Source organism: Siniperca chuatsi, linkage group LG2, assembly GCF_020085105.1.
Source record: "Siniperca chuatsi isolate FFG_IHB_CAS linkage group LG2, ASM2008510v1, whole genome shotgun sequence".
NCBI lineage: Eukaryota > Metazoa > Chordata > Actinopteri > Centrarchiformes > Sinipercidae > Siniperca > Siniperca chuatsi.
Window position 1 is genome coordinate 32,279,961 of NC_058043.1, and position 13,184 is coordinate 32,293,144.

General features: G+C 40.3%; 1 protein-coding gene across 13 annotated transcripts in view; it reads left to right on the forward strand.

Moving 5' to 3' along the window:
• Nucleotides 1-11,596, forward strand: part of nfasca (neurofascin homolog (chicken) a) — a 167,815-nt gene extending 156,219 nt beyond the window's left edge. For all 13 annotated transcript variants that reach the window (XM_044212838.1, XM_044212828.1, XM_044212924.1 and 10 more), the window contains one exon: nt 6,246-11,596. In XM_044212838.1, the coding sequence (XP_044068773.1) occupies nt 6,246-6,474 (229 nt within the window). In that variant the 3' untranslated portion in view covers nt 6,475-11,596. The remainder of the gene's footprint in view (nt 1-6,245) is intronic.
• The last annotated feature ends 1,588 nt before the right edge of the window (nt 11,597-13,184 follow it).

The window sequence follows — 13,184 nt, forward strand, 5'->3', positions numbered from 1 at the left end:
TCTTATTGATGAGTTATGAGGACTTCCACCCCTGAATCAACAACTTGCAGGCCTTCTGGCCACAACAACACTTTTCTTTCTTTACAGTTACATATGAATGCGCTGCAGTCTGAAGGTACTTGGACAGCGACACCATCATCTGACCCGACGCTTAGTATGCCAAACCATCCACCCTGACCTCCCTAAGAGGGTTTGTGGAGCTATAACATCATCAGTCTACTTCTGCCTTGGCTGCCAGTCATTATTCACACAGCTACATCAGGTTGCTTGTCAGGAAAGTGTAAACATCAGCTGATTTACGCGTTTGAACAAACGACCAATGCTGTCATTTTTCTGGTAAGGACAGTATTAGATATTTAGATTTACTTTAGAATGAATGAATGGTGTTTGAATTTCCCTTTTTTATACATAGTTCATGTATGGTAAAAATGTAAAATGTATCAAGTGATGTGTGTGGTTCCCAAAGTGTTTCAGAATGGAGTATGATGATTCTGAGAAGATCTAGTGTCGATTCGGTCCTCTCCTAGGGAATCTGAATACATGATGTTTGAAATGCAGTGCACAGACATGAGCAGAGAAGAGAAACCCCACAGTTAATACCTCACTTTTGCATCCTTCAAAAGCATTTCCTGCATCAGATATGCTACTGGCTTGATCTGAGACAAGAAAGCTAATGCTAGTCTGTAGCTCTTTCTCCCTGTGCATGAAGTTTTCTTCCCCCTAAAATCAGAGACATGCAGTCATGCTCTGAACTGTGATCAAGCACAGCTCCATAAATGAGGTACAATGGAGTTTTCATGCTTAGATCTCATGTCAGAATATGGCCACCATTTAGCATGTGAATGTCTTATTTAAAGGACAGCATTTATCTCTTTTAATCACCCCTGTCTCCTACAAAATACTGTATGTTTACTTATTTGCTTAACCAAATACGTTTTGGAGGAAATGTAATTGCTACCTGGAATATTTTCACTGGCATACGTTTTTCAAGTCCAGGAAGTGTGATGTTTATATACTGTACAGAAGTCATAGGGAGAGGGTTGTGACGGATGGTTTAAGCACAGGACTATGACATCAGAGACGGCTGGGGAAAAACTAAAACAAATGCAATATGTTGACAGTGATTGTTTTGCAGATTAATTCAGTATAAACATTTTGTATTGGCAGTGAACAGTTTGCAGATATATTCAGTGTTATGCTGATAAAGAACTTAATCCGGGGAGAACTACATTTCCATAAAACATATTAGTGCAAATTAGTTCTATATGAATGTAATTTTCAGGAGACAGGGTTTCTTTTAAAACATAGAGGCGATTACTGTAAAATCGACTTTTAACTGTAGATCAACAAGCATATTTGGTAAAAATGCAAATGCAGCTATGTTTTTAAATTATAGGTTTGGCTTTTCCCAAGTCTATCTTGATACAATACTCACATGCCGTATGTATTTTTAGAGAGTTGTAATCATTTCTTCTGTCTGCGCTGGTCATGATGCAGTTCTGTCGAAGCTTGACTATACTGTAAAAGATGTGGGACAAAATCTCTCCTTTATCCATGCAAAAATGTCTTCTAAAGTTCAGCTGAAGATAATCTAAGCTAAAAAAAGGATTCAGCAGTCTCAAATCTGAGGGCCTGATATATTCCAAAACAGCTAGCGGATGCACACATGGTTTTGTTTATACAGCACAAGGTGTCTGCATCAGTGTTGCCAGAATGGATTGAGAAACAGTAGCCCAATCAGGGCATCAGAGCCTAGAACGGACCCAATCATCAGAAAAGAAGCCCATTTTTTTTTTCATTCCTTAAATTTAGGACCAATAAATCTTATCACCTCCGGTCTTCTGTTTCATCAGTATAATTAGGTAAATAGATAAATACACAGCTCGCACATTACAGGACTTGGAAACATCACTGTGGTGCAATAAATAAGTTGACATTGGAGCCCTGCAGTGTGCGAGCTGTTAATTTATCTATTCACCTATTTATTTGTTACTTTTAACTGCCCTCATTTGGTTTGGATGTGTGCAGATTCTAATTTATAAACTGAAAACCTCTAATAGGAGTCCTAAAATAAAATAAAATAAATAAATAACTGCCCAAAATGGTACAAAAAGTAGCCCAAATTATCACAACCTGCCCAAAACAATTTTGACCTGCCCAATGAACTAAAAAGTAGCCCCATTGGGTGGAAAACCGCCCAGTCTGACAACACATGGAAACTGGAATCTGGAAACCAAAATAATTTGAGCTTTAGCCAAACCGAGTGAGTATTTTCCAAAGTCCCATTCTTTTTAGTATGAAATTATCTCGTGTTTCCACCGATAGTGTTTCCTTGCTGGGGAGGGATACATCCTAGTAATCACATGTATGTTTGTTGCTGCCAAAAAACACCAGCAATGGACACAACTGACAGAAACAAGATATCCACTTGATCTGGCAAACCCAGATTGCCGAAGCCTCATATTAGCTTTGGCTGAACTTAAGAATGCATCTTTTCATACAACATCAAATTCATACAAGGACTGTGGATTTTGTCTCCGTCACTTACAGTGTAGTCGCTCTACGAAGGAATTGCTTCATGGCCAGTATGATTGGGAGGAATGAATACAGAGATCTATAACTATATCTATAATTTATAATAAAAGAGATATAACGTGAGTACTGTATAAATATAAAATTAGAAATATTCAAACCTGTCCTTTAACCTCCTGAGACCCGAGAGTTTGCCTGGTGTGCATTTTATAATTGTTCTTGCTATTTGGGATATGTAGGACCTAATAAGTATAATACCTAAAATTTGTTTTTGTACAGGAAGTAGTTTTTGCAGAAAAAGATGTCCTCATGTGAGGACAGTGGGTCTATCATAACTTTTTGAAATATTATTTGCTGTTGGGGCCAGAAGGTCCTAATTAGTCAAAATTCAAAATTTCAGCTTAATACAATAAGTAGTTCTCTCAAAAATGAATGTCCTCATACGAGTACAGTGGGTCTATCTTACTGTATGACACACATAGACTCCATTGGTACAAAAAGTTAATTTGACACATTTTCACAGTTTATTTGAAAATGTAAACATCAGAGTGTAAAGCCTACATAAAATGTAAACAGCCAGAAACATGGCTAAAATGTAAACAGCCTGAAACATGGCTAAAATGTAAACAGCCTGAAACATGGCTAAAATGTAAACAGCCAGAAACATGGCTAAAATGTAAACAGCCAGAAACATGGCTAAAATGTAAACAGCCTGAAACATGGCTAATAAAACAGCTAAAGTGCAAACTGTAACAGTAACAAACAGTTGAATTCAGCAGAGCAGCCTTTGAACTGTGGCTTTTTTTCTAACTAGCTGCCTCTATCTTTCCAGCCTGTCTGGAATAGCCCCTATTGGCCGGTGTGAAATGCTGCAAAGCAGTTTCGTTCACTTTGCAAGCACAGATGCACATTGCATGTCATGCATCGCACACGGGATTTCCCAGTGCAGCCTTGTGCTCTGCAACGCATGGGGTTTTTCAAGGCCACCATCTCCGGGAGATGAGCAGCACTGGAACGGACTGAGATATGGGGGATTGGAGCGACCCGAGATTTTTTGCCTGGTGGTGGAAGGTGTCCGTTCTCATTCTCTTCTTCTGTGACATGAGCACCTTCATGAAGAACATCACACTTGCTGAGGAATACCTGAGCCACTACCATGCGAAACTCAAGAAACTTCATGATAGATTTCCTTGGGGTGCCATTTTCCTGGTTATCTCTGCGATACAGCAGCCAGCTGTTGGCAAGGGCAAGATCCATGAAATGCATCAGCATGCGAATTGTCCACTTCTTCGTCCGCACAGACATTCGGTAGTAGCTCATCATTCTATCTGACATGTCTACACCTCCCATCTTTGAGTTGTACTCGCGCGCACGATGCTTGGTCTTGTCACGGTCACATACTTTTTCCCTTCTTGGACCACCGCTGGCAAGTATCTTCTGGCTGCTCTGAGTGAACAGTGGAGAGCATCACAACTGGCTTGTTGTCGTACCACTTGACCACGCATAGTTTCCCATCTGCCCTGGTTACTGTGGAGACGGCACCTCTCCCTTGGTGTTTCAGGGTTTTGTCATCGGGTAACTTGTTCATTGCTTGTTTGACTCGGCCCTTCATCACTGTACCAGTAAGATAAATATCATCCTTCAGCATGTGGTCAACTGCTTGTATGGTGGTAAAGAAGCGATCACAATACACTTGTGTGCCAGCAGTGAGGGTTTCGGAAAGACGTTTGATGACTAGTGTTCCTAGACCCAATCCATCTGAGTCCTGAACCTTGAAGCCAGGGTTTTGAACCTTGATAGACTTCAAAGTCTAGCACGAGTCCATCCACAGATGCCAGCACAAAGTTCTTCATTCCCACTGGATTTGGCTTTAGTGGCACGTATTGTCGGAATGGACAGGCCCCTGTAAGCGGGATCATCTGCTCGTCTATTGAGACGCATTTTTGGACGAACCTGAAGGCGGCAGCCGGTAAGTATACGGTCCATAAAAGGCCTCACCTTCCAGAATTTGTCGGTTTCCCTCTTATCTTCTGATACATCATAGTCGATAACTACTTTCAGATGGCTCCTAAGTTTGAAGAAGCGATCACGTGACATTGTGTTACTAATGGCGGGGATTTGTAGGGCATTGGACCAAAACATCCTTATCTGTGGATAAGGCACGCAAGACATCAAGATTGCTGCTCCAAAAAGTGATAAATCTCATCTACCGAAGTTGAGAGAGATCTCCCACTGTTACCCAGTGACATGGCATTTGTGCAGTCAGCAATGAGTTTCATCAGGTCTGAGTCAATGTACTGCTCCACATAATCCAGTGGCTGCCAACCTGTTCGCTCATCTTTCAGTCCATCATCTCCATCCTGAAACTGGACCAAATTTGGTCTAAATGGAGCAGACCGCCAGCGTTCTCCACGTCCAGCATTCCTTGGTTCTGGTCTGGGCTCTCCATGTCTCTGATCTTCCTCATCCAGCTCATCATTCTCAATATGCTGTTGTTTACGCCCACGTCTGTGCACTTGTGGATGATTTGGCTGACTTTCATTCTCAGAGTCAGTATCTTCAGCTGCATCAGGTGGTGTGTACTCTTCACCGGAATCATCTCCTGAATCAGGTGGCGAAAAATCAGGATGCTCATCCATGAGGTCAACATCTTGTAAAATGACTTCGTCCACAGCAGGATCATTATCTTCCCCATCTGAGAGGTCCTCCACCTCAGAGTTGTTTGCAATTGCCATGAGCAATTGTTCTGCTCTTGACAATGAAAGTTTCGCTGTAATAACGTAAAAAAATTAGAGATCCAGCTGGGGTTTGAGTAGGCCTATCTGCCGATAGCTGATATTTACTAGAATGATTTACCAGGATTCTAGCATGATTCACCTTGATAAACCATATTGTAGTATTATTTACTATGATTTACCATGATTTACTCTGCTCACACACACACACACACACACACACACACACACGCACACACACACACACACAGACAAATGTTGTTGTTTTTTCAATGCTAATGTGATCCATCTAAATATTCCCATGTTTTGCTAACCACATGGTAGAAAAATAACGTTATATAGTCCCAATGTCCTCAAACGAGTGCTTCACATTTACTGATGTCCTAGAGTGATACTATTACTAAAATATGTAAAATTTTAATCCCCATATGATGATAGAGACAGTATTGTACATAAATACATTTGTTTCATTCATATAATTTGAATAGATTTTTTACCTGGGTCATTTTTCTTTCGGGAACTGGGGTAGAAGTTTTTTGCTGATATTCCAGACATTTTGCTCTCACTGACAGTGGTGTAATGTTGTGATATCACCACAAGATGGTGTGGGCAGTGTCCCTAAATGTGACCAACAGGTCTAAGATTTACAAAATTGACTATCATTGTGTCAAGAGGCAAAAATGTAATGTCCTCATATGAGGAAAATATGGAAAAGAAATGAATCATAAAAATAAACATTTTAGTCTGACAAGGCCTTAGTGACCTGAATATTCAGTCACTTCACCAAGAGTTGTCAATAGAAAAACTGAAAGTATGGAATAAACATAATTTCTTTACCTGCAATCCCCATAACCTTTCACTTTCCCCTTTTAACCCGTGACGATGGGCACGACAGGGTCCAGAACTCCTGCTGACACTGTTTAACAACATCCTGCTCCCATTTTAACCTTTAACTCTCCTCTTCTCTTACCTTTGCAGCAGCGATGAGGACAACAAGCCTCTGCAGGGCAGCCAGACATCGCTGGACGGCAATGTGAAGGAAAGCGACGACAGCCTGGTGGACTACGGCGAGGGTGGCGATGGCCAGTTCAACGAGGATGGCTCTTTCATCGGCCAGTACACTGTGAAGAAGGACAAGGATGAGACGGAGGGCAATGAGAGCTCTGAGGCCACCTCGCCCGTAAATGCCATCTACTCGCTGGCATAGCGCCATAGCAGCACATGGGGGACTCAGTGGCACCCTCTGATTTGAGGGCCAAACCACGACACCATACACCAGACACAAACACACACACACGAATATATTAATATATGAAACACATTAAATACAGTCTGGAGACTGTGTAGGCTTTCCTCTGCAGTTAAGTAACGGGAAAACAGAAGTGGAATTAGACCACAAGCCTTTGTTTTATGTTTCCAGCTCTAAGAAATTGGCCCCTTGGAGATGAAGTTTGGACAAAGTGGACAGTGCTCGTTTTCCTCTGCGCTCTGCCTACCCACACAGACTTGAAGTGTGCCTTCAGGGCAGCTTTCAGCACTAGGAGAAATCAATAAGTGTTCTATAGAGATTTTTCTTTGGTTAATTTCTGCTCCGAACATTTTCAGTGTCTGTGCTCTCCTTCCTGATATGCCCGTCATACCTCTGTGTAGCATCCCAGTAAAGTACACACAAGAGGTCCCTTACACACACACTGGCCCCGTCCTGTAACATATCAGCTTCTAACCATCAAACTCAACAGGATGCCGGCAGATATGTTTATCATATTGATATTTACGCAATGAAAGATTTTAGTTTTTCCACAGCTGGTAGACGAGTCATTGAATCTTAATGAGTGCTGTATATAGTCCTGGCACACATTTTAGTGCCCTGCAAAACTATGCACTGTCACCTCATTCATACCATTTTGGGTTTAATCTGGTTAGTAAAAGTACACATTTTGGGTTTCTTTTTTACCACTTGCAGGAATCAAAAATCTCATGCTTTTATTCACTTTGCCTTGTATGATGTGGTAGATATGTTTTTCTTATCTCTAATCCAATGTTGTAGTGCAGATGTTCAAAATGGCCGCCACAAAAAAAGCTTTTTCTGCCACAAGCAGCGAGCTCTGCTACAGTATGTTGTGAATGAATCCCAATTTTTAAAAGATGATGAATATTATTTTGGAGCATGGTAGTAACTTAGTGCAAGAGAAATGGGAAGGCAATAGAGAGGAAAGTTAGTTTTGCCTGAGAAACACCATTAGACCACAACTCAATTAATTCCCTAGTTAGCATGCAGGCTAATGCTGCATTCATGTCAAATGGGAACAACTGTTGGTTAACAATTAAAATGCCGACAGTTGTGCCTCTTTGGAGCTGTAAAGCTATGTTACACACATGAATAAGTGAGCACTACTTTTGAAAGTATGTTTTATACCAAACCAAACATTGCAACGTCAATCCAACATGGTGATCACATAATCTCTTACTGTGACAAGAAAATGGGTTTTAAAAAAATGTATATATCTACAACTTACCTACTTTTATTTTTTCAATTGTGACACCAGAATTCTGGAAGTTTGGGGTCCCAACCCCAAAGTTCCCAATTAGGTTTCAGCTCCTGTAAGCTGAGATGTATAAAGTTTTCAAGTTGGAAGCTAATGTCTACGTTCTCTCCTGTGGGACATGAATGCAGCATGAGAGGGGGGGATCCGTAAGGTGTGTTCAGACAAATTTTTTGCCTTGCATTATTCGCACAAATTTCACCACTGGATTGTTTTTGCAGTCTGTGTTTATTCGCCTTAAACAACCAATGTACAGATGTTAGCTGTCAGCTAGCTAGTAACATATGTACCAACCTCCAGTTCTTTCTGTTACTTTCCTCCAGAACTCTCTCCTTTGTTTCTTGTCTCCGTATGTTCATGAATTGGAGTCATGAAGACTTGGAATAAGCGTAAATGTTTTGCTCAAGTTGAATCATTTTCAACTTACATGGATACGTCTTTGGCTCAATTCATGTGTGTCCTCTCATGTCCTTTGCATTGACTTTATATGCAATCGCACAGCCTCTAAAAGTCTCTTCGTGTTTAGTCTGAACCCACCTTTTCAGAGGGATCTACACCTTTCCTTCCCTCTAGTTTTAGTAAACTCAATGAATTTGTTAATCATTACTGATGATAAAAGACAGCGTTACTTGAATACTTGAATTAAATTACAAGATTTACAGCATGAAAATATAGACATTAAATTCACAGCCACCTTTGAAATGAAATGTATCAGCTTACTTTTTAGTTTTTGCAGAGGAAGAAAGAAAAAAATTGAGTAACAATGTAACAAGTACATATGCTCAGTATTTCACTTGTCCTACAACCATATTTGTCATGTAGTCATTCTGTCAGCAGACTGATGGACTGACAGTCAATTAATTGCTTGGGTTTCTTTATTTTACACTAAATGAGTGCTCAATGGTTTCATCACATAATTTTGGCACTCAAAATTGGTACTGTAGTTACCTGCTACTAACAGCACTATTAAACCTTCCAATGCTAAATCAAATAGATCTTTACTGCAGTTAGCGACTGGAGTTCACATTGTATTTCAAATATTTATTTTATATTTCTATTTATTACATTATGTGGATAGTATTAATATATTAGTCATTAATTTAATCATTGTTATATACACGTTTGACCAACTTATTATGTTGTTTCACACCAGAAATAGCCAAAATAAAGATATCTGATGTTATTGTTCATCATGAGAGGCGTTAAACACAACAGTATGTTCAAGATATTTTTATAGCAGCTGGCTTTTCTGCTGTAAACAAAACAAAAACAAAAGAACATCTGTCATCGTACATGAAAAAGGTCATGTTTATCTGTCCATAGTGCTGCTCTTCTCTTACTCATGTTGTATTACTGTTACTCTGTGTTGTTATTCAGATTTATGTAACATAACTTTTCCACCACGGAAATAATTAATATTGTTGCCAATTATTTATTTGACATATATTCTGTACATGTAGGTCCTGAAAAAAATCTCTTATCCTTGTAAATATTAAGTCAATTTCCCCAGAAAAATGCTTTATCCGAAAAGGAAACAAAAAGTCACAAATCTGTATCCACCAAGCAAATGCGACAGGTGCATCTTTTGTCTGTCATGCACCTTTGTAACGTAGCTTTGACTAACATTTGCACTCTGAAAAAGTAACAAGAATCATCCTTCACTCTATGTTGCCCTTTGTTTTGACATTGTGATATATGGTACTGACTGTGGCAAGTCTATCAGTCACTTGTTTAATGATGGTTTGGATTCTATATTGTGGAAGAGTACACTTTAGATTCTCTATGATGTAAATAAAATGCAAGTGCTCCGGCAATATACCGTTTGTAGCATTGTCGCACACAAGCTGCTAGTAGGCCTAAAAAACATGCATTCACTGAGGTATTGGAACTCCCCACCTTTAAACTGTTATACATTTGTCATCTTTCTGAGACTGCATAGACTTCCCATAATGCCTTCCATCTAGTATGCCTATTGTTGCATAGCTAGTCCCATTTCAGGGGTCACCTCCGAGGACTTAAGTCTGCTCCTCCTGTCAAAACTCACACAGACCAAAACTAAAGCTCAGATGAAGGTCCACGTAACGTCAATTTAGTCATCTGCCCATGGCCTGTTCACTGCAGGGGCAACTATGTAATTGTTATGCTCTTTGGTAGGTGAGTGAAGTAAGCGGTTGCGGGACATACAACAATGTAAGAAGTTTTCATGAACCCTGATTGGTGCCAGTTGGTGGCCCAAAACCAGTGCAATAATGATCGCCAGCACTGCCAGCAACCCCTGAAAGTACCTGGCACTTGCATTTAGTATCACCTCCTGAGTCCCTAAATTTAGTATCAGAAACTCGTCCCCAAAACAGGCATGGAACAGTGGCAACAGAAACAGAACATGAGACGATGAATACAGTTAGGTTACGTTACATTACAATAGTGGAAAAGGGTTAGAAGTGGTAAATACCAGTGATAAACCCGGGTAAGATCACTTTAATACATGATGGACAACTGACAAACACTGTAGCAGGTAAAAAGGCAAATGTATTCATATAACTGTCATTGATCTTGAACGCCCTGTGATTAACAACATTTTTGGTAATTCCCAGCAGTCATTATTTACATCCTGCAGTGGCTTCACATTAGTCAACTTTATCTGATATTATTATAAGTTGACCAGGATCGCCTAAATGCATAATTAAACATGTGACCCAATCAATTGATCAAATTTAGGCAAAATTTAGGCTACAATTCTTGGCTCATTTGGGAGAGCCTTTGAATTAGGACATACCTTGTTGATCCGTTATGAAATTTTCAATCTGCAGACGGAGGAGGCCCCTACAATGGAACACAGCCTATGCCCTGGTGACAGGCGGCCATTTTGAAAACAGTTCTGGCCTGGTATATCTCACCCCTTTCAAAAGAAAGAGTGTTTGATTCTCCAAAAACACAATCTCTCTGTCACTATTTTCCTCTTTCAAAAACTCCCTGTTCCCTTATGTTTTTCTGCAGAAACTCAAAGCAATATCCTCTGAGTTTTAATCAGTTGGGTGTTTTCTCTGATCCCATTGTTCTGTCTTGACAAAAACAGGAGGCCGGTATAGAAGAAAACAGGAAGAAAAAGCACTGAGAGATCCATCATTGGGTTGGTACGTCGGGCCGAACTTTCTCACTGGACTCGTTGAAAGTGTTTTCTTCATGATCTGGCCTGGAAACCTGTACCCCTCTCTTCCCACATGGCCTTTCTCTTTCCCCCTAAGTGGATCACAGTGGGGAAATGTAAACTGGCTATATAACAAAGAAAATAGAATTGTGCATATGTGCTGATACACAGTGCTTTTTTTCTTGTCCTTTTGTTTGTGCACGTTGATTTGAGGTGCGCACGGAGTCGAGCGTCTCTCTTTACTGTCCGCATCGACTCAACTCACCTTTCATGGGGGAAAAGAAAATGCCAATGTGCAGTTTTACAGCTTTGTGTTTTTCTTCATTTCAAAATGCTGCAAAGTCTAGAATTTTACTGGTGCACATATAAGATTTGCAACTGGATTTTTTAAATGATTGATCACATGCTGTTTGGCTTTTTTTTTTATGAATTCTCATATTAGCATCTTCTTGTTTTTAACATGTGTATCAGAGCAGCTGGTCAAAGTCTCGCTTCGACACGCAAAATTACAGCTTTTGTAAGGTACATACTCAACAGAAAATGGCATAAATATATTCACCATGTATGCGTGTATGATGAGATGTTGCAACTTCTGCTAGCGACGCCTTCTTTATAGTAAAGCTATCTCCTTTTCTCTACCTCCTGACGGCTGGTCTCTCTGTTCATCTCTGAGTTCATGTCATGTTTTCAAAGCAGACGCAACATTTTATTGTAGTTTCAAAGACAAAACAAGAAAAGAAAAACACAAACCAAACCTTGTGTTGTTTTGCCTGCCCTTGTGTATAGCTGAACAGCTGTAGAAGTAGTAATCAAGTTATGTAATTAAGCCTTTAGCAATTACTTTGGAGGTAATCAGCTCTTGGTTAGCAACATCTGTGAACAGTTGATTATGATTCTTAGTGGACAGCTTTCATCTCAACAGAATTTATCAGACATGTGTAATGTATGCTGTTTTTGGGAACTGATCATTTCATCACATTATTCTGATTGTTTTTGAATAATTCTTCAGACATCAGTTTTAGCTAATTATACAATCAGCTAACCGTCTCTGTCTTGATGTTAAACGGTAAATGGACCATATTTGTATAGCGCCTTTCTAGTCTTCTGACCACTCAAAGTGCTTTGCACTACATATCACATTCATCCCATTCACACACTGATGGCAGGTGCCAACTGCTCATAGAACAAAAAAACTAACTCAGTCACACACAGGCCGAAGGCATAGCCCTCAGGAACAGTTTGGGGTTCAGTGGCTTGCCCAAGGACACTTCAACATGTGGGCTGGGGGAACCCAGGATTGAACTGCCAATCTACCAATTGGTAGACGACCCACTCTACCACCAAGCCACAGCCGCCCCATGTTAACATCTGATTTGCACCAAGCGACCACTGTCATTTCCAAATGTTGAAGCCAATATTTAATTGCCTTGAAGTAATACCATCCATCCACTATCTGTAGTTGCTTATCCTGTGCAGGGTGGTGGGGGCCTGGATCCCAGCAGGCAGTTTACACCCTGGACAGGTCTATCACATGGCTGACACACACATTACGAACAACCATTCCTGACCTATGGGCTATTTAGACTTTTCAGTGTTCGGGAGGAAACTGTGGTGTGGGAGGAAACTAGAGCACCTGAAAGAAACCCACACAGATACAGAGAGAACAGACAGGCTCCAGTGAGGCTCCAGATAGAACTGGGGTGTGAACCTTTAAAGCAATATGATTAAAGCACTAATGTACTTTTAGCATTGTATATCCACCTCCATGGGGACTTGACAGGTGACTGCAAATTAGTTGGTAGTTTTACAGAGAACAGCAGCTTGAATTGAGGTTACAATGAATTCCATTTTTTGATAGAATTCTACAGCTTAAAAAAGTATCAAAATGTGCATGGAAACTGTTTTGGCTGTTGGGTTGGTAAAATGGGCTACGGGCTTACCTCTGCCATCCTACTTGGCATGAACCTGTTCTTCATGGTCTCTTCTCTCAGTGGCATTTTGACCAATCCAGTTCTCTCTGCGAGTTCTCTCTACTTATTGTTTCACACTGACAAGGACTAGCAGTTAGCAATTCATTTTAGACATAAAGAGACACTGACAGAACTCAAACAAAAGTCTGTAATAACAAGAGAGTTGGCAACATCAATCTTTTGTATCAGCTCCTTTCACAGGGGCAATCACCTCCACTTGGTGCCCACCTCTCTTTTCAGTGTGGTGGCTCTCATA